Source organism: Haliaeetus leucocephalus, unplaced genomic scaffold (assembly GCF_000737465.1).
Source record: "Haliaeetus leucocephalus isolate CR32 unplaced genomic scaffold, Haliaeetus_leucocephalus-4.0 Scaffold1000, whole genome shotgun sequence".
Lineage (NCBI taxonomy): Eukaryota > Metazoa > Chordata > Aves > Accipitriformes > Accipitridae > Haliaeetus > Haliaeetus leucocephalus.
The window spans coordinates 2,749,044-2,769,345 of record NW_010973436.1 but is presented as its reverse complement, the minus strand read 5'-3'; the positions used below and the strand labels follow the sequence as shown (position 1 = coordinate 2,769,345).

The 20,302-nt window shown below is 46.2% G+C and overlaps 1 protein-coding gene across 5 annotated transcripts in view; it reads left to right on the top strand.

Moving 5' to 3' along the window:
- The window catches only part of ANKS1A (ankyrin repeat and sterile alpha motif domain containing 1A), a 109,795-nt gene that overhangs the window by 69,486 nt on the left and 20,007 nt on the right, over positions 1–20,302 (top strand). For 4 of the 5 annotated variants that reach the window (XR_775446.1, XM_010584661.1, XM_010584662.1 and 1 more), the window contains exons 13-14: positions 2,409–2,475; positions 11,222–11,328. Coding sequence is in view for 4 of the 5 variants with exons in the window: in XM_010584661.1 (XP_010582963.1) it covers positions 2,409–2,475; positions 11,222–11,328 (174 nt within the window). In the remaining variant the exon portion in view is untranslated. Of the gene's footprint in view, positions 1–2,408; positions 2,476–10,903; positions 11,116–11,221; positions 11,329–20,302 lie in introns of those variants that run through there. The other variant, XM_010584665.1, reaches the window with a different exon arrangement.

Sequence of the window (20,302 nt, the reverse complement as noted above, 5' to 3'; positions counted from 1 at the left end):
GTTTGATTTTTGTCATTTAAGGGCTGCCTCTGTCCATTTGGAATCGGGATATTTTTGCCTTTTACATGGCCTCATCCTTTTTCAGTGCATCCTTTTTAAACTTGAGTTAAAACACAAAATCCTATTTCTTGTACAGCTAGTTTGCAGTTTTTGATTAAGGTTCTGAATGACTTGTCTTCTGTAAGTAAAACCTTTCATGTTCCAGGCTATCATATCAATTCTCCTTTGTCATTTTTACCCTCCTATGAAACCAAGGGATCTGATAGCTCATCCTGTCACCTTGTTAGCGACTGTTAACCCTTGTGTCAGTGTTTGATGGCATCTGGCCTTTGTCCAAGACCTGCATGGCTCCAGCAGCCCGATGGAGAGCCCGGTGTTGGGGTCAGGTATCTCCCAGCTGTTTTAGCAAAGGTCACATTTGAGTTCTGGTTGTGTCCCGGGGCAGAAGACCGGTGAACGTTTTTGCCACATGTACGGCAGGGCAGCGTGCTGATGGTAGGACCTGTGCATCCAGCGACTTCAAAACCCTTCCTTTAACTGAAATCTCTTTTTAGAACATACTTTATTCAGAATTCAACCACGTATGGAAGAAAAGAATTTTTTTTTTTTCCAGGCTGGTCTTCAAAGCTCCCAGTAAGCTCGCATTAACGATATTTCAAGCCCTGTAGAAGTGGTTGTTTTCGTGGTTTTCTAGGGGCAGAGGATCCACGTCCTTTAATGACTTCTCTATAGATCGCATGAATGCCTTCTCCCTGGTGAGATTTAATGCTACAAGTGCACTGCCTGTCTCCTCCCCACAAACAGGAAGGACTTTATTGGAGATCTGACTTGGCAGGAGCCTTTTAAGACTTTTTTGTTGTTGTTTCACCAAAAAAAGTCCTCGATAGTGGAGCTGAGCTTCAAGCTGCCATCGATTTTGAATGGAAGTCAAACTCCCAGCCCCTCACAGTGTTTCCAGGAGCCCTGATCGCCGGCCGGGCAGTTTTGGGAACTCATGCAGCTGCACCAAGCAAAGCATCATGCTGGGATGCAGGCAGTGCTAAGGCAGCTGGGGGATGAGGTCCAGGAAAACTTGGACTCCTTCCCCAAATCTATCCTTAAAAGACCAGGAAAAAAAAGAAGTTGTGTAAGAGTTGAAGTTTATTTCCCCCCCCCTGTTGCCGGTAGATATATCGGCTTTGCATTCAGCAGCAACCGCTCTGAAGTGCCTCGCAGGAATATTTTCTTGGGATATTTCTGTTCAGGAATCAATCACTGGGGGCTTTTTTTTTTTTAATAATTTTCTGCTTGGTTATAGATTGAAGACTGGGGTAAGCAACCAGACCTGAGCCTCTTAAGTGTCTCATTGCTTTTTGGAAAATAATGGGCTTTACTGCTTTAGATTATGGAAAATTCTGAACTGACTAACTGAGGTGTAATTTGTTAGGTCTTTCATCTTAACAGAATTAACCTAGTAATTGTCACTGTCGGTTTTCCCTCTGCAGCATTGCATTAGAAAGCCTTGATTTACAAATTCTGCTCAAGAATTGTTTTTGAAAAGTTTCTGTTCTCATTTAAGAAAGTATCCTGTAGGTTGTATGAAAATTGCAACTTGCATTAAATTTTTTTTTTGTGGCAAATGCAGTCATTTAAGTGCAACTCTTAAGTGGACTTGAAGACACCATCTCGGGCAGTAGTTTTTACCTTTTTTTCTTAATTGCATGAGGTTTGCCTTGAGCTATTGACTGTGAATTGCTTAAATCAGGGGATGGAATTGTCTTTAGCTCCCTCTCCTGGGTAGTTAAGGCATTTGCCCCATGATGTTGCTGCTTTTGCAAACTTGATCTATTTTCAAACTCTTTCTAAGCATCTCTGCTCTCAGTGGCAGTGGTGAGGAGCACAACGTACATACATGCAGAGGATTGGGAAATGTGATGGTGTAAAAAAACCCAAACCAAATCAAAAATACCCAACCAAACCCAGACTGAGGTGAAGCCAACTTTACTTGCTGCATGCTGTGAAAGAGTTGGTGAACTGCATTTCTCAGGCTTTGCTGCTGGTGAAGGTGGGACTGCATGTTTATACGGGGTGAGCTGAGGAGTTTGGGGTTCCTTTCCTTCTCCCTGATTTTGTGCTCCAGAGGGATGGTTTTGTTGGAGCTGCTTATTTTCAGGCACTGACAAGTTGTGGAAGGGAAAGGCTCTGTGGAGTCCCAACCTCTCTGCATCCCTTCTGAGTCATCCATCCTTACGAAGACTTTTCCAGGCAAGGTGTTAAGGGTACCTTTTCTGGGTCAAGAGGTATCTTAACATCCTTTCCTGGATTTCTTCAGCAGTCACATGGCAGGTGAAATCCCAGGGCTGCCTTTAACTTTTCCTGAGGCTTTATGAATAATGTACCATGTGCTTTTTTTTTTTTTTTATTTTCAGATTGAGAAAATCATGAGTTCCATCGGTGAAGGCATTGACTTTTCTCAGGAGCAGCAAAGGATCTCAGGTAGCGTACCCAGCTTGTGTGTGTCTGTCTTGGTTGTGCTCTGTACAGAAAGAAGGTGCTGGCTCCTGCGTGCAGCTCTTTTTAACCTGCTTTGGCTCCCAGAAGGGAGAGGAAGGCTCTGGCACAGAAGGAGCAGACCTCAGCTTCCCAGTATAATGCTCAATACGGCTACCAGCAGTCTTAATTCAATACTCCCCTAGGTAGATTCATTTAATTTTATATAATGCAGCTGTCCTTGCCTCCCAGCAGGCTTTTGGGGGAAATGGGCTGGGTGAAGGGCATTGCAGCTGGTACCCCCAGCCTGTTGGAAAGGGGAGGGACTCTGATTAATACTCACCCAGTGACAGCAGTGTGTGTGTGTGAGTATAGGGGGTTTTGTTTCTTGTTGAAACTGCCTGTTTATAAATTTTTGGGGCTTAGTATTACTGCTTAGGATGTGGTAAATTTTGAGGTGATATTTTGCATCTTTGAATAGCTTTAAACAAAGGCTTATTGCTGAGAATTGTGAAGTTTTTATTAGTGGTTTCTGATAACTGAAGTGACTCCTTATAGTCCTTCCCTTTAGGTGGACATGAGAGTTGCTGGCTTGTGTGAGTGGTCTGGGATGCTTCTTGTGCTCTTCTGCAAGCTCGCGGCAGTAAAATCAGCTCTGGAGTGGCTGGCTCATTGTCCCTGCTCACACAGCCTAATAACCACTGTGTTCTGATACTTAAAACTTCACAACTAGTTTTTGCTCAATGTGTAGGAGGAAGATCAGGTTTTCTGCACATGCAAAAAAAAAAAAAAAATCTAATTTGCAGCTGAAAGATGGTGTAAGGACTCCAGCTGGTGTCCTAGGGATAGAAAGTTCTACTGATCCTGGCTCCTACAATTACTGTTGTTCTTGACATAGCCTCTAAGAAAGTCGAACTGATTGCTTACAGTTCTCTCCTGTCTTTCAGAATATGTTTGTCTCGAGTTTCTGTTCTCTGATGGATAGCAACAAAATTTTCTTTAAGCGGTCAGTCTGAAACAGAGCTGCTGCATATTTGTCTTCTGGCTGGTCTCACAACCCCCACAACAATCTTGCTTTTGTTTTAAATACATAATGCAGTAGTAAGATGCTCTTTTTTCTGGCTTTTTTCGTTATGTAAGTGTGGGTCTGTCCCTTTGGAAATGAGCAGAACCTCTCTATAGCTCTCCACATTCTAGTATTTTGTTCTTTAAGGCTCACAAAATCCTTTCAACCCTGGGAGGATAGGATGGGAATTTTGTATTTAGAGTTGTACATCAGAGTGACTATAGCCAAGACACCAGATATCCATGTTGTGTCCACGGGAATTCACTCATCCCAGCTGCATGTTCACTGCTGAGCATGTTTGGAAATAAAGCCACTCTGCGGGCATGCTTGGGACCGTTCTCCTCTGGGTAAGACGGCAGCTGATGGGGAAGAGCGGGCTCGGAGCAGGCTGCTGCTGAGGCACGAGGAGGTTCAGTGTACGTTGGGTTGTGTCAGAAGGTGTCCCTTGGAGGCTGTTGGTATTTCACAGATTAAGGAATATTTGCTGGGGTCCAGGAATGCTCAAGCAAAGACTGTGTGGTCCTGCTCAGGTAGTTTGTCTTAGCTGGAGTTTAGTCTGGTTGCAATAGAATAAGATGTAAAGAGCAGCTTTTGCCACCCAGTCTCTAAAACAAACTGTCCAGAGTAGCTGGAGTGTTGCGGTGATTTTCCAGGAAAGCTACCATTTTTGCTGGAATATTTTAACATTTCTTCTCCAACTTTCTGCCTGTAAAACCCTAAATGCCCTATTGTTGCTCCAAATCAGATAAAACTAATCACAGGGGTTTTTTCTATATATTTCACCTACATACTTCTGTGACCTTGAAGTATGTAGTTTTATTAATTTTATAATAAAACTTTATAAATAGTGTGTGAGATTATGTAGTTGTGCATTTTGTCTTTGCTTTTTCTGATTTCCATAAAACAAGGTGAAGAAGGAATCATAGTGTCATTTAGTACATTGATTTTCCTCAAACAGAGCAACATCCTCCTCCAGCCATGTTCGCAACTATTATAACTCTTATCTCCGCAATGCAGCATCAGAGCGATGGGAGACGATCCTAGGTTAAAACACTCATTTCCATAAATGTTATAAGTGGAGGCGGCTGGGGTGTGGGGAATAGCGAACCCTGTGCCGAGTTTGTGTTTGGGATCCAGACTGGAGCAGCAGGGAGAACTAAGTCTCAGTTGAAAATCTTCCTCCATTGCTCCTGCAGCGACCTCATTGCATGCCTTGGCACTGCACATCAAACAGGATTGTTTTGCCATTTTACCAGCTTTTTTCCTATACTTTTTGTGCCGCCTTTTGTGGAAAGTAGATGTGAAGGGGAGGTGGAACTAACAGAGGAAGGATGCTTTGATATCAGTGCAAATGTCCCTAGACGTGTCTCCATACTGTTCGCAGAGCGGGGAAATATCCTACCCCTTTCCCCTTTCTTAGCTGACGATCTCAACGCTTCCACATTTCCAAGCTGCTCAGGAGGTTTATTTTAATTCTTCTCTTCCCGGGATGCAGCTTCACTCTGGAAACCAGCAGTTTAAGGAACCTGTCCTCTCCGCTGCTGCAGGCAGAGCCATAGGTCCTCAGGAGCGTCGTCTCCCATATGGAGCCAAGTCCATGGCCTTCAAAGGAGGAGATAATGGTTTGGCTTTAATGGTGCCTTTTGAAACAGAGCTGTTTGTAGTGAGACACAGCATACAGAGCTTGATTAAATGGATGCCGATGAACTCTGCTGTCTGGGGACTGAAGGTGCCTAAATGTCGTGTACTGCCCAAGGGTTTTAGAAAATCTACATCTTGAAAATGTTGTCGTAGGAGATGCTTTCTGATGGTGAGACCAGTTCAGCTGTGGCAGTGCTGTCCTTTGGGATGCTTCCTGGCTGACCAAGTGCCGCCATCCCAATAGCCGGGAACAGTCCTGCCTGTTCGGGGACATGGCCTTCTCCCAATGCCTCTTAGATTTCTCTGGGGGGAGAATCGTCCTCCCTAGCTACTTCTGTTAGGGCAGTGGCTGTGCTGAGAGCAGGACTGGGGTGATGCCAGTTGCGAGTCAGCACCAGTGTCATGGTGGATGTGCCCTTTGGATGTGGTTAATCTGCCACATGCCTCAACTTAGGTGATGCTAGGCTTTTTGTGAGTACACCTGTAGGTATCGATATCCACTGAACAAGGCTGCTTGCAGGACACGTGCTTCTCCCCTATGCTTTAAGCATGAGTTCCCTTCTCTGCCTTTAAATCAGGAACGAAAACAAAAGCAGAACTCGAGCTTTTTGGCCTTTACTGCAGCGTGATGGAGGATGCTGGAGAGCTGCCACTGCGAGGAATTCTGTCCTTTTAAATCCTTCACCTCCAAACTGCTGCATCTGAACTGCTCCGGGTGGGCAGTGTCTCCTCCTGATGAGATGCTAATATGTATCTGCACACGCAGCTCACGCTTGCCATAATAAAGCTTGTCTCATATCCATTTGTCACTTGGGTTTTTGCTTTGGTGAGGAGGAATCCACCGTGCATTCCCAGTGGGAGTTTAACCTGTGCCCGCTGTAGATACTATGGTACTGATTAAGGCTTATGTTTTCTAGGGTCAAATGGCTTTGCAGAAGGATGCAAAACGGTGTGTGGTTTTTGGTCTAATGCAATGGCAACTGTTTAGCATCCTGCTTTATGACAAGCCCTCCCCTCCCTGAGCTGGTCCGTAGCTGTAGCAGCGTGTGTGATGGATCGATATCGTTAGTGAAGAGGTCTAACATGGAGGGGAGAGGAGGAGCCAGCACTTCAGCAAAAGCTGCCATTGTGCAGGGAGTTTTCAGCAAAATGGACACCCGTCTCTGGAAGCAGACGGACCCAGGAGCTGCCTTGTCCTTAAGCTGGGTGTTTTCCTGCAGGCTGTGCTGTGTTACGCTCGGTTTGGGATCCCTCATACACAGATCAGCTGCTGTACATATTCCCTGTTTCTCCTTCCTTTCCTATGAGCACAGCTAGCCAGAGAGCAGGCAGTGCTTTGCCAGCCCCTTGCTGTGAAGATGAAGGGTGTCCTGGGGTGTATGCACCCTTACATTTTTGTTTTCTAGCAGCATTTAGCTTTTGCTCCTCAGGGCTTTGTTAGGGCTGTTTTAACGCTTCAGATCATATCATAAATGTGCAGGGAGCTGCAGGGAACTTTCCAAATGCTCTCTCATCCCCAAAAATGGGTGGGCTTTGAGAACATTGGGGCTCCTGGCTAGTTTGGTGTCTGGAATCGCTAATTTGCCTAGAAAGATAAAATGCCTTGCTTGGCAGTTACTGCAGAGATAAGTATGTTTGGAGTCTGTTTATACAAGCAGTTATTACATACAATTGACTTGGGTCTAGGGGAAACAGGGACCCTTGGAGTCACGCTGGAACAAGCTCAGGCCCCGAGACGCTTGGTTTCAGGTCCCTGCCATGCCCCAGACTTCCCATACAAATTTGGGCAAATAGCTGGTTTCTGTACCGTAAAGCTTTCCTCCATAAAACAGGGTGACTTCAGTGTCTTGTCATGGTGTTATGGACGAGCACATTAAACTTCTGAGGCCCCTGGATAAGATAATTAGATGCATCCTGGCATCTTTATAGAATTTGGAGCTAGAATCTATTTCTTGGCCAACAAGTTCGACCCTCTGATTTCCTGGTAGAGCTTGTAAGAAAATCTTCCAAATGTATTTCCTGAGGGTGGGGTGGTATAGGTGAGAGGAAAGAAGTCTATCACTGATCCCTGTTGCTAAGTGCTTTTCAGAGGTTGGGGAATCGAGGAACACCATCTCTTAAAGGATTCCGGATTCCACCTAACCTTTGCCGTAAAGGGGTTTTTGGCCTGGGAACAGACATTTGTGTTCAGTCTGTGTCTTTCTGCATGTGTGTTTTGCAGTCACACATTTATTTAGCTCCAGCAACCCACTTCTGATCATCTCTTCTTTGCAGATGTGAGTCAGAGGGGTAGGGGAGTACAGGTCTCGCAGCAGAAACTCAACCCCACTGTACTGCAGCGTCTCATCTCGCTGCTGGCTTTGAACAAGAAACCTGTGTGTTGCTCGCTGGGTTACGGTGATTTGTCTGGCAGTGTTTCTCTCCCCCAAAATACAGGAGATGAGTGGTCTCTGCTCAATAAATCAGCTTGATGCAGGCAGGAGGCATGCTGCACTGGACAGGGAATGCATTTGGGGCTTGGTGAGTTAACTCTGCAGTTGACTTGGGATGTGAGGAATGTGCTTGGTGTTTTACTTGACATGAGAGGGAGAAATTTGTTAGCAATCTGCATTTGGCTAATTGATCTTAGTTCCGGTAAAGTTGGATGCTGGCTGTATTTCTTGCATCTGATAGCACTAATGACTACATTCTCCTTGCCTATCCATCTTGCCTAATGCACTGCCTGAGTTTATAGCCCCCACTCAGTGGGTTTAAGGACTTCCAGCTGATGATCATCCCCAGTTGTAGCCATAACCGCCTGACTTGGTTCTCTTGCATGCTCGCTTTGTGCGTGGACAGTGGTTTCATCAACACTTGTTTGGAGTTGCGTTTTGTCTTCCAGGTGAAGCTTGGTCTTCTGTCTTCAGGCCACACCAGGTCACGTTAAACTGTTATCTGTTTCCATGAGCAAACAGGGTGATGCTTTTTGTCCGGCATGGCCCACGTACTTATTTCGTCCTCCAAACAGACTCAAACATTGCACTAAAGGTCTTTATTAAAACAATTAACTTACAAAAGGACCTTTCTGGATCCTCATAGTCTTCTCCCTTTCCTGTTTTCTTGGAAGCATGCTGTGTTACTTGAAAAATGTCTTGCAAGAGGAACTGAATGGCTTGGCTTGCTTTCTTTGCAACTTTTAGATACTCTAACTACACTCTATTGACTGTTTCCCCCTCTGCCATCTGGAGACCTTTTAAAGGTAGGATTCCTAAAATGTGGAACGTAAGGAGAAGGATGGAGTTGAGAATTAGGAGTTTGTTTCAATTAGAAGTTGTGATCGGGCTCTTGCTGGGGGCACAGTGACTGAGATTTGCTTGTTCTTGTGTCATCCTTGTAACGTGCAAATATCGAGTGTTTTTTGGGCTTCTCTGTTTTCGGACAAGGATGTTTTGGGCATCTGTTATCTTCTTTTTCTTTTTAAAGTAAATCACTCCATTCCCCTCTCTTCAAATACCTACCCCCCGCCCCCCTTCATTTTGTCTTGACTTGAAGTGGATTTAAAAACAGAAAACCTGCACTTGGTGTCACTGTGGGTTTCCCCTTTAAAAGCAGGAATACATTTACGAGTGTACAAAAGGCTGAGTCGAGTAAATAATTTTTTTTAAACGAAATTCAGGAGCTCAGAGGAAGGAACTGCTGTGGTTTCATTCCCCCGCCAATACCCTGACTGCCTCCAGAAATGCTGTAGTAGGCAGCAAACAGTTCCCTCACCTCTCTCTCGACAAATTAAATATGAACCAGCCACAAATCACTTAGAACTGTCAAAGCAGACCTGTAACATCATTTTTTGAAACCCAAGCTGTGTCGTCCATCATTGAGTAAATATTGAGAAGTCAGTAATTTCCACTGGAGAGTTATAAAGCTGCTGTCTCCCTCCCCTCTCCTGCAGCTTCTGCTGCGAAGGCTGCTCACTGCTTCTACAGTGGATGGAAAAGCTGGGAGGGGTAAGAGGATGAAGAGAAGGGAGGGACAGGCAATGCGAGAGCAGGAGACAGGACTGAGAGTGGAACGGCAAGCGTGGAGCTCGCTGCCTTCAGACAAAGCACGCCGCTGCAGCGCTCTGCAAGGACGCACAATTGCTTGGTGAGGGGACACGGCTGCCTGGCTGCTGGCGGACCAGCGAGGATCGACGGGAGGGAAGGATGGAGACCCTGGGCGAGCGGGAGTTTGTTGCATAAATTCCAGGTTTAGATGCTGCTCTTCTGCACAGGCTGCGTTAGGGGAGGGAGACGGAAACCTTTTGTGATCTCTGCGTTTCTCGTGCTGCAGTGTGCACTAGAGAGACTGGCCAGCTCTCTCGAACTCGCCGAGCGCGGCTCGCCTGGCAGAGGAGCTCTTCTGTGGACCAGAGCAGCAGGATCCCTTACCCCAAGAAATTCCAGATAACACCGTGAGCTCTGCGTTGTGCAGCCATTGCAGCGGGCGGGGGTGGGAAGGATGGCTTGGAAGGTACCAAGCAGCTTCAGCTGACCTGAAGGTTCAAAGAAAGCAAACTTGCTTTTCCTGATCATCTTTTTATTTGCATATACCCTTGAAACAGATGTGCTAAGAAGCCTGCAAAATTCTGCCTGTCTTGCATAGCAAATTTCCTGATGAAAAGGAGATCTCTGAACTTTTTTTGTCATATCTAAGGTCTCAAGCTTTTTTAGAGGAGAGTAACAAGTCACTGGACTCTCCTCCCAGGGGTGAGGGAAGGGAGAGCTTGCCTGCCCAGCTTCCGTAGGGTGTTGGGAAGAATCTCTCTTATCAGAGGCTGAGAGGAGGTGCCAGGGCATGTCTTGAACTTGAGCTGCTGCAGGAAGAGGAGAGAGTGTGCTCGCATTTAGTTTCTTCTTGTTTTGACTTGGTTTAGAAGCAAGGAACTAAAATGCCTCCTCCTCCAGAGCTGCTCCCTGTGTGAATGAGGGGCTCGGATGCAGCAGCTGCACTTAGCTGAAGAAAATGAAGGAAGGGCAAATACAAGCGTGCACCAAACACCTAGCAGGACTGAATGTATTGGGTGAAAACTGTACTGATTCCTCGGTCTCTCTTGCTGTCACCCAGTGCAGCAGTGTAGTTAGACTCTCCGGTGCAGCCAGTCTGGTCTGAGCAGCGTGCTGAAATGCCATGCATCCGGATAGGTGGTAAAATGACAGTGTCAGGACTCTCAGACTCATGCTCGGTGTCTCTCGCGCCTCTGCTCCTCTTAACACAATAACGGCGAGAAAAAACCCTTACCATGGTTTGCCTCTTTCAGGACTGCTTGGGGAAAAAAAGTATAAGCCCTTCTTTTCTTCTGCTGCAGTTTGTGTGCTTTCTTTGTCTTGCATGTCTTCCTGTGGACAGCTGCTCTAGCCTGGCTTCTGCTGCTTTTCTGAAAGTCCGTCGTGTCTGTTTTGTGTCTCAGCTGCATGAAGATGTATTTTCTCCCTAGCTGCTTTGTGCCTCCAATGCGCCTGGCCCTCTCCGCTGGCCCGCTGAGCAGGGTAGTGCATCCGAAGTTGCATGGATGAGAGGACCTGCACAGCTCTGTGCGTTTGTGAGCGGCTCCGCTCCATTCCCTCGCACCTACGACTGGCTGGGAATGCCTTGGGTGAAAGTTTGCTGCCCTCCTCCCGCCCCCTTCAGATGAGCCAAGGAGTGGATCCGCATCCCTGTGGGGCTGGGCTTCATATGTTTGCCTGGCAAGAAACTCGCCTGAGCCCTGAAAGCAGTGCATGTGATGTCATGGTCCCAGGAGTGCTTCTAAACAGTTTGCCCGGGCAAGGTGTTTCTTTTTCTGAGTGTTAACTGGGATACAAATTGAACCCGGAGCCCGCGGAGGCACTGGAAGCTTGTTGTCCATGGTCTGTGCACACAAGAAGAGTTGTCTGCCAGCTGATTTGTTGTACTCTGAGCATAATTTTTTGAGTTTCTTTATGGTAATGACTATGATGTGGCAATGCCATCTGTCTTCCTCAGAGTGCCGCTGCTACCGCCTTAACGGTTTTTCCCTTTTCAAGCGTCTGCCGATTCCTCTCTCGTCAGGTTCGCGGATGCTGGAGCAGAGTGTCGGGGAGTGGCTGGAGTCCATTGGCCTGCAGCAATATGAGAGTAAGCTGCTTTTGAACGGCTTTGATGATGTCCGCTTCCTGGTAAGTTGCTGGGTGGGACCCACAGGCTCTAACAAATGTGTTGGCCAAACCTTTACTTGTTATCGATATCCCGTGTCCGCTGCAGAGCACATCTGGGTTCTGCAGCCCAGCAGAACAGTCTTGCGGATGTGTAGAACGTTAGACAAAAGGAAGAAATTAGGGTTGTGTTGGGTCAGGGTCATTCATCTTCACGTTTAATGTGGGTATTATAGTTTTTTCACTATACATTTGTTATAAAATTTTATTTACTCTGCCCCCTAAATCTTTACTATCCAATTTACTCCAGAAATGGGAACTGAAATTCGTTAGTGTTTTGAAGAAATCACTGAGCAGTCTGTGTTCTGGACTATGAAGGAGATGGAAGACCTCTTGTTGGAAGTATACTTACTCTAAGCATGCAGGCAGGATGTTAATGAGCTGTACCTAATTGCACTGACACCGTTGGCTCTGAAACCTAATGATGATAATCATTAGGTAATGCTTAATGTTGAGGGTTTTTTTTAATAACCAACATCTAGAAAGTTAAAGTTGCATGGTGTAAAAAAAATCTGAGAATTCATATGGAATGATGAACTGCAAAGATGGAAAATCTTGGTGCTGCAGGAGGGTTCTTCCTGCATGTCTTAAAGAAACGCTTTTTGAGTATGGACTCCAAGTTTTGCAAATAAAGAATTTCTAAAAATGGGTGTAAAACTTTGGAGAAGCCATTCGGGCTAATGTAATATCCTGCATTGGAAAGGCAGTGAGGGCATCTCTTTGGTACTGTGAATGGTACAGAGAGGTGAGATGCAGGAGGATGTGTGCCTGACAGCTGTGTTGTGAGCTGGGTGAGGGGGTTTCCAAAAACACGGCAACCATCCGACAGTGGTGAGGGGACGTGCAGGGCAGCTGGAGAAAGAAGGGAAGACTGGATAGGGCATGGATGGAGGGGCAAGAAAGCGCGCATCTGAGCAGTGTCAGTAGCGGTACTTAAAGGCAGGATGTAATTATGCTTTTAAAAAACAACCTGACCAACAGGATAAATGTCCCTGTGAATGTTGTGGGATCTCCAAGCAACCCGTAAGTTGAATACTGTGGCAGCATCCAGCCATACCTCCTGGCCTCCACGGCAAGCAGCTTATGCCCTTGTCTCCCCTTAGCCTGGCAGGGCCAACGCTCCCCCAGAGAGCTGGATTTTACTGTGGTTTATGCACCTTCAGTAGAGGAACTGTCGGCGACAGACGATGGTCTTGCCACGCACCCTTCTACCTCTGCCGTATCCTGTTCCTACGGCTGTGTGTGGCACCTCCCCTCTTCCCTGCGGAGGATTTGGGGTGAGCTGCCCCCTGTGCAAGCCCTGGGCACCTTCGCCGGGCTCCAGCACCGCCCGCAGCCTTGCAGGGCCAGGGCCGGCTCCTGTCGCGGCTCCCCGAACCCATCCCAGCCCTTCCTGGGGGTCTCCGGCCCCCGCAGTGTCCCACCCAGCTGGTCCCAACCCTCTGGTGGACCCTTGACCACTGGGACTCCTCTGTGCTTCAGGCAGGTGTGTTCGGCTCTGCGCGAGGTTTCAGCGTCCCTGCGTGCTGGGGCGGTCTGCTGCAACTTCTGGGATGCTCTGGAGATGGTACAAGGAATTTAAATGAAATATACCCCATAGATCCCTGCTTGGGATCCTCTGCTGATGGGTCTTGACCTTTGTGGTATTAGTGGGCAGCTCTCGCTCCAGCAGTTAGCAGATAAAAACGCCTTTACTCTGGCCCTGCCTGACAAGTGTGATGATAGACCTTGCTCGGCACAGAAGGAAATTAACTTTCCACTTGTCCCCAGAGAGGTAGGAGCTGAAGGCTCAGAAGCAGGGATTTTTATTGACTATGCTTAATTGCAATAAATAGCAACACTTAGTTGCGAACTGTCTGATGCACAATTTTGCCATTTATAAGGTGAAAAAAAAAAAGGTTCCTTGTATATGTCTCAGTATGTGATTTTTATGGTGTATGTGGTAGGAATTGCTTTTTAATATTGTTCACGGCTGGATGTTTTTCTTCCCTATCCAATGCTGGGTAACTGCTCCCAGTGTAGGAGATCAGCTTCTGCTGGTTTCAGGGAATGGGCCACTCTCCTTGCTCATTCTTCTCAAATTTAAAAGGTGAAATAATTTAACAAAGATTTCCTGCAAGCCCTGGTGGATTTCCATTTTGCTGCTTATCCCTTTTACTAGGAAGTTGACTCTGGCACCCATGCCAAGACTGGCTTTAAATCCTTTCATCCAAGTCCTGGGAACTTCAAGCTAATACAGTCAGCCCAGTATGAAAGTTTAATTATTAAGAATCTTTTCCTCTGTGGCATTGCTTGCCTTCAGCTTCTGATGTTGTTGGAGTAAAACCTTCAGATATAGGACAAATGAGGAACAAGTAGTTAATTTGTTTTGAGTAGTGATTTTGATGTTCTTAGATGAATTATTAAAATTGTTGTAAACACTGAAGCTGGCTAGTGCAGCGAGTACTGAAAGGACCTGGTTTCTTGGCTCCTGGCATGGCAGGCTGTCCATTCCTTTTCTTTTTTTTACATAACAGTTTCTTTATTAACTGCCACTTCCAATCGCTAACGAAGAATATTTCAAACTAAGTGGCATTATTTTCCTAGAGTTAAACAGTTTCTGTGAAAGGATTAGTTCTTATTAGGGCCTCATTATGTTAAATATTTCAAGGTCCAAAGAATGCTGGGTAGTGGTTTGCAAATTGCCAGATGGGCTATGAGGCTAATTAAGTTTTAGTCGCAAAAATTAAGAAGTTGGAGTCTTTTGATACGGAAACATTTTCCATGTAAGGTTTCACATTGCATTACTCCCTGCATATAGTGCTGCGGGGTTTTTTCAGTACGCCGAGGATGCTCCCTTTGCTGCCTGAGTCCACAGATGCCCATTTGTGAGCGAACAAGCGGCTTGTACGTTGGGTAGACAAGAAAAGCATTGCAAGAGCAAGCTGTTAGATGCGTAGTGATAGTACAGCTGTAAAACAGGGGCAGCGTCCTAGAAGAAGAGCTCTTTAATATGCTTATGAAGAATACTCAGCCTGCAGTAGATAGTAACTTAAAGCAGGATTAAGAAAACGGTCTAACAAAGAGCATATCCTGTAACCGCAGTGGGGACTGGGTGAAATCCGGTGTTTGCTGGCACAGCGGCGTTTGGTGCTGTTCTTAAGAAAAATAGATGTTTCAAATGTACTGTCTACCCAGTAGGTAGTACAGAATTAGTAAGAGACAAAAACTGGGGGGTGCAGAAGCTTGTCTGGTGCTTTTTAGTGCTTTGTAGCCATGCTTCAGCCAGTTCTGGTTTCAGGGATTCCTGATTTCCTGTGTATTTTCAGTTGGCTCTTGTGTTAATTTGCACCCTGCATTACCAAAGCCCTTACCCCCCAGACAAGGGAAATGATTCATGAACGCACAGTATGGTAAAGTGATTTTGAAAAGTGCTCTGTAAATATATTGGGCTTCTTAATTAGATGTTAATCTAGGAAGGCAGAAACATGCATTGTTTCCAAGAATAATAATTCCATTATTTTCAGAAATCCAGAGATTTATTATTAGGTGATTAGCTGTGCTCTCTGGACATGCGACCAGTCATCTTGCTGATGATAGCTCTGTGCAAGCTGCATCTCCAGCAGCACCAAGGAGAACCGGTGAGTGGGAAGGAGGCAATAATCCTGCTCCCTTTCTCGGGGTCTGCTTGTACGCTTTAACAGGCAGCATTGACAGCTGAAAGAGACTTTGGAGACCTGCAGTTTTCACAGGTTCACGTTGAAGAGGCAGGGTTGGAGATGTAAACCATAATGTGAGCCATGAACATTTTACAGGTTTTCCTATAAAAAGGGAAGTTAGAAGTGTATTTTAGCAGATAGCTAGGGTGGGCTGTGAATGTTGAGCAGAGGCTTCTCTGCTCTTGAGAATTCCAGCTCTGCATCTGGGACAAGGTTTTAGTAACTTATAGCTGGAGGCCTCGTGCTTCAGCAGGACCCCTTGCCCACAAGCTTGCAAGATCAGCACTTTAGTTGTCAGCAAACTAAAAATTTCTGTTGCAGTTCAGGTCTGCCTCGGTAAGAGAGTGATGACCGCAGTCAGGACTGACCCTCCTCGTGTGTACGTGTCTCTACCAGTGCTGTTTCTCTTTTGGGGGAATTCAGGACAAATAATAGAGTATCACTTGTAGTACCGGTTGGTTCTGAGTGGTGTCAGACAGGGCTTGTTGGGAATATTCTCACTTTTGGAACTTGCAGAGATTTTTGAGGGCTTGTGAATTGGTTATCAGGGAAGAACAAGTCAAAGCAACCATGGTAAGAAGGGAATCACAGGTGTTAATGCATAAATGCAATGACTGTCATCCTGCCTGGACACAGCTACTAGGTATTTTAGGGACTGGAGCTGGGATGGGACGCTGCAGACAGGCTGAGTTTGCAGCGCTGGCCTCACTGGTGTGTTGCTTTCTTCCAGCACTGAAAGCAGAGTTTCTTGATCAGTGTTTCTGTGATATAAAATTCTTTTTAAATCTGCAGAACAAAACAAAATGCTGCAGCGTTTGATATGGCACGCAAGAGCATCTTGGTGACGCTGACCGGTTTCACAGTCAAATGCAAAAACAAGAACATTTATGACTAGTTCAGATCCTGATCAAGTATTGACTTCAGTCAAGGGTGGATATTGCTAACACAAGTCAGCAGGATTATTTAAACATCAGTTTGACGTGACGTTAAGGCTTACTTGCTGGTGTATGCGTTTCTAGGAAGGGACTGAAGTCAGATTGTGTGTAATCTTTTGGCTTGGTTGAGGGAAGAAATAGGCTATAAAAGATGGATTTAGGTAGCTTAGTTTTCTAAAAGACTGAGTTCTCTTTCCAAATACTAACATCTGCATATTGGGCTGCATTTCTGTGTCAGGAGAAATTCTTATATTCCCTTTAAGTTGCCCATTGCTTTGTTGTGTTTATGGGCAATGTTAGGAAAGCGACTTTCCCTGTTTTTCTTGCTGTTACCCTCCAGCATGAGCCCCACAGGCCAAGAGAGCAGCTTCTTTCACTCACCCTCTCCATTGCCACTGAGTGACCTTCACTGCCAGCACTGCTGGCTCGGGGCAATTGGACTATGACACTCAGCTTCTGCTTTTAATATGGGGCTTTAATTTGAAAAGCAGTCTGTTCAGCCAGCTGGGGATTAAAAAAAGCTAAAATGGAGATGGTGCTTCAAATTCTCCTTCTCTGCTTCGCAGCCTACTGGAATTCTTTCATTAGAGGGGAAAGGTTTATTTGTGCAATGGGTAAACATAACCGAATTGAAGCTGCTAGCTGAGTATTACTGGCATTGGCTGTGCTGTCCTTGACTTAGCAAAAATACAGCTCTGCAAGTAGAATAAAATCCTCAGCAGAATTGCATGCCAAATGTTAACAGTACTAATGAACCAAGAATACCCCACCACCCAAGAGAAGCCAGCCCTGCTACCTCCCACGTGGAGGAATGCAGCCCTTGGGTGTGCATGGAGTTTCGGGAGACCCATTGCCTCGCCCTTCACCAGAGGAGGAAAAGAAAAGGTCAGATCACAAAACCGTAGCAATGAGTGAGCAGTGCCATTCAGAAAAATGTGCTATAAATCGACTTAATTGTCCTTGACCGGTAATGAGCTGGGGGAGCTGTAAGAGTAGGAAAATGTCGCAAGAATATGGACCGAGAGGGATTCTCCTGCTCCTAGAGCTTGGTCCCATCATGTCTCCTGCAATCACCAGTGCATCTGCAGCAGATGCCGCCTTCAGGAGGTCCACAGGAAACTGGTTTTGCACCGCGAGATGCACAGTGCATCCCAGTGCCCTGCGGCAAACATGGGAATGACCTGGGGGCAGAGGCCAGGCCGGACTCTGCTGTTCTGGGGAAAGAAGGGACGTTGCCAGTGTAATAAGAAGGAATTGCAGTAATTAATGGTGGAATTCCCCCACAGAAGTAGGGAAGGAAATGCCATTACCTGCACCCTCACTACAGTATTTTGTGATCCCACAGACCCCATAAACATGTCTGAGATGCTTGCAAAAGCTTTTCCCTTCCCTTGGAGGGCTGAATGTTTGCTGCTACCCCAGACAACTTTTCAGGCTGACATCTGAGAAGGGCAAACCTCATATGCTCTGGCAATTGTACCATTATTCTGTAGCTGAACTTTTTATTCAGTCCAAAGATATTTTGATTCACAAATGAGCAGGTAAAACAGAACATAAACCATTTTTTATTGCTTTTTTTTATTGTTCAAGCCTGGATTCCCATGGAGTGTGTGGAAAGCAGCTAATGCTGATTCAATGAGACAGCGTCAGAAACGGAAATCTGTTCTACTTGTGTAGTGCCGTGGGCTCCTCTGGGGGTTTTTTTGTTTTGTTTTTTTTTTTATAACTGGGGAGAAGTGGTAGAAAAATGATGGCATTGGAAGAACAGGGTGTCCACAAATAATTTAGAGTACTGACATTAATTTGATTAAATGTAATTCAGTGCCATGTTAGATTAGCCTGTAGTGGTCTTCGTTATAAAAGAGCCTTTCTCTTCTCTGTGTGTCTGTGTGCAAGCAAATGGTTGATAAAAATGTAGAGCTGAGGCATTGGCTTGGTGTGTGAGCAGAGCTGAAGTGCAGCTCGGTGAGTTTCTGCCAGGCTGGGTCCGAGGACAGCCCTCCCAGCTGCCAAGGGACGGGATGCACACGGAGCTGGGTCTCCTTCGCCCTGCAAATCCCCAGGTTTTGGGTGCTGGCTGATATCTGCATCATCTTCATTTTTACCTAATACCTGCCCTGCTGGAGCATGGGGCATCTCCTGGTGTCCTCAGTGAATTGTAGCTCTGCTTTGCATGATCCACTTTGTAACTACCCAGCTTGGCTCGCAGATGTTGGTCCCCTGGGCAGCCGCCAGGCTTTTAGCATGCTCTGAGAATGTGTGTGCCCCAGAGCTTTTCTCTATTTTCATATAAAACTTGTCATTTTTTAGTAGTCATCTGGGGAAAACTTAACTGACATATTCCAGTAGTCTTCTGCACCCAGTAATGGTCTATGAAGAACAGTGACCTATCGGAGATCCCACAGAAAAGGTTTTTACTGCTTCTACGCTTGGTGAAACAAAGAGAAAGCTTGGCATGATTGGAGCTGTTGGAAAATACTTTAGTATAGACCCAAGTAAGCCTCTGTGTATAGATTGTGCCTGGGCAGGTAGGCTTGGTTCCAAGCTGAAGCAAGCTCTGTTCATCCAGGCAGAAGCTCTTGAGTGGTTGGTTCTGGGCTTGGTCTTCCCAAAGCCTGTGCTGCAAAGCTCTGCCCTGCAGCAGCGTTCGGTGACTGAGCTTGTAAATTGGTGTGTGTTGAGCCGCTGCGGGTGGAAGTAAATGCTGCTAGTACCTAGACGTGCTGGCAATCTACCCTTTAACGATTGCTCATCAGATTTGGGGATCTCTTTGGCCTGGTTCACGGCGGCTGGCAGATTTATTACTGAAATGGCTTTCATTTATTTTTTGTGACACAGGCAGGGAGTACATCAGCCAGGTTACATGATATTGTCTGCTGTTTATCACTGCTGCCAGCCTCATGGAAATGCATTTCTTCCTTGGTCCCCAGACTGATTTTGATGCCCTGGATGAACACCCTGTAAGAGTGGAATTGGACCCTTGTGTGAGGGTTTCTGCCAAGCGTCTGAGTGGGAATCGATTCATACAATGAAACGAAATTTTTTTGACAGCTCTCCAGTGGGTTTCAGATGCTACTTGGGTGGTTCACAAGGACTGTGCTTTGTCCACGATGGTATGGTTCTTTGGGTTTTCTCTGGAAGGGAATGGTGAGAGCAGAGATGCAACGATTGGGGGTTTGAGAGCGCGTTTCGGGCGCTCACCCGTGGCTCTGACGGGGGAAACGCGGCGGAGCTGCGCTGAAGCTCCCCGGGTGATGGAAGTGGACTTCACAGAGAGCAGTGAGTTCAGAGTGGATTTTGAGGAGCAAAGTGGGTGGACCAGAACTGGCAATTTAGAAGATACTTACATTTGATTCATTAGTAGCTCCAGGCCCAATAAACATTAAAAAAGCCATTAAAGTAGCAGTTAATTTTTTTTTCTCTCAATAAAATTGCCTGAACTTGACAACCATGACCGATTCCCTCCGTTGCCATTGTCACGCTGCCAGTCTGCATGGGGAAGAAAATTAAACAAAAATGAAGTGGCTGTGTGCTAATCTAGGATTTATTGTAGGTTTTTGTATATGAACCCTTTCCACAGTCAATGCTCTGTGAAGAGCTAGGGCTTCGTTGTCGTGCCCTTAGCTAAACAAATACTTCTTTTCCCCTAGTTTCCACTGAACTATCTCAAACTGCAGGTACCATTAGGGGAGGGCACAAAACCCTGTGGATCATGAGGCCAATTACAAGTACATATTTGTGTGACCTAGTGCTGCTCCCCCGGCTTTGAAATTGGGGTGTGCAGGTCCCGGCTTTGGGGTCATCAGCCTACTCTGAGATAAATAAGCCACTAGTGCAGGTTTGTTGGAGGGGCTGAGCAGCTGGGGATGGCTGACAGAGCTGTAGGTATTCAGCATTGCCTGTAATCAAGGCTCTATTTTGGGAGGTTTTAGCACTTTTTTTTGTCTGTAAAAGGGGGTGATGCTCTGTGCTATCAGCAGGGGTCTCAGGTGAAAAGCCCCCAAGCACAAATCATGCAGATATACAGACGGAACGCAAGCTTGTTTCTAGGACAAGCTTATAAATTAGTCTGTTAACGAGACATTAGCTGCGCTTGTCCTGTTGAACAAGATATATTAGCGGAGCTTTTTACTTCAAGTGCAGATTCATACAGCCCCTTATGCAGTAAGGGGATCGAGGCTGGCCAGGTTCTGCAGTGGGAGCAGGGCTCGGCTGGTGACTCCCAGCACCCTGCTCGGATGGGTTTGAACACACAGTTTGGAGGGGCTGGATGAGGCCAAACATGCAACCTCCAAGCCCTGCAGG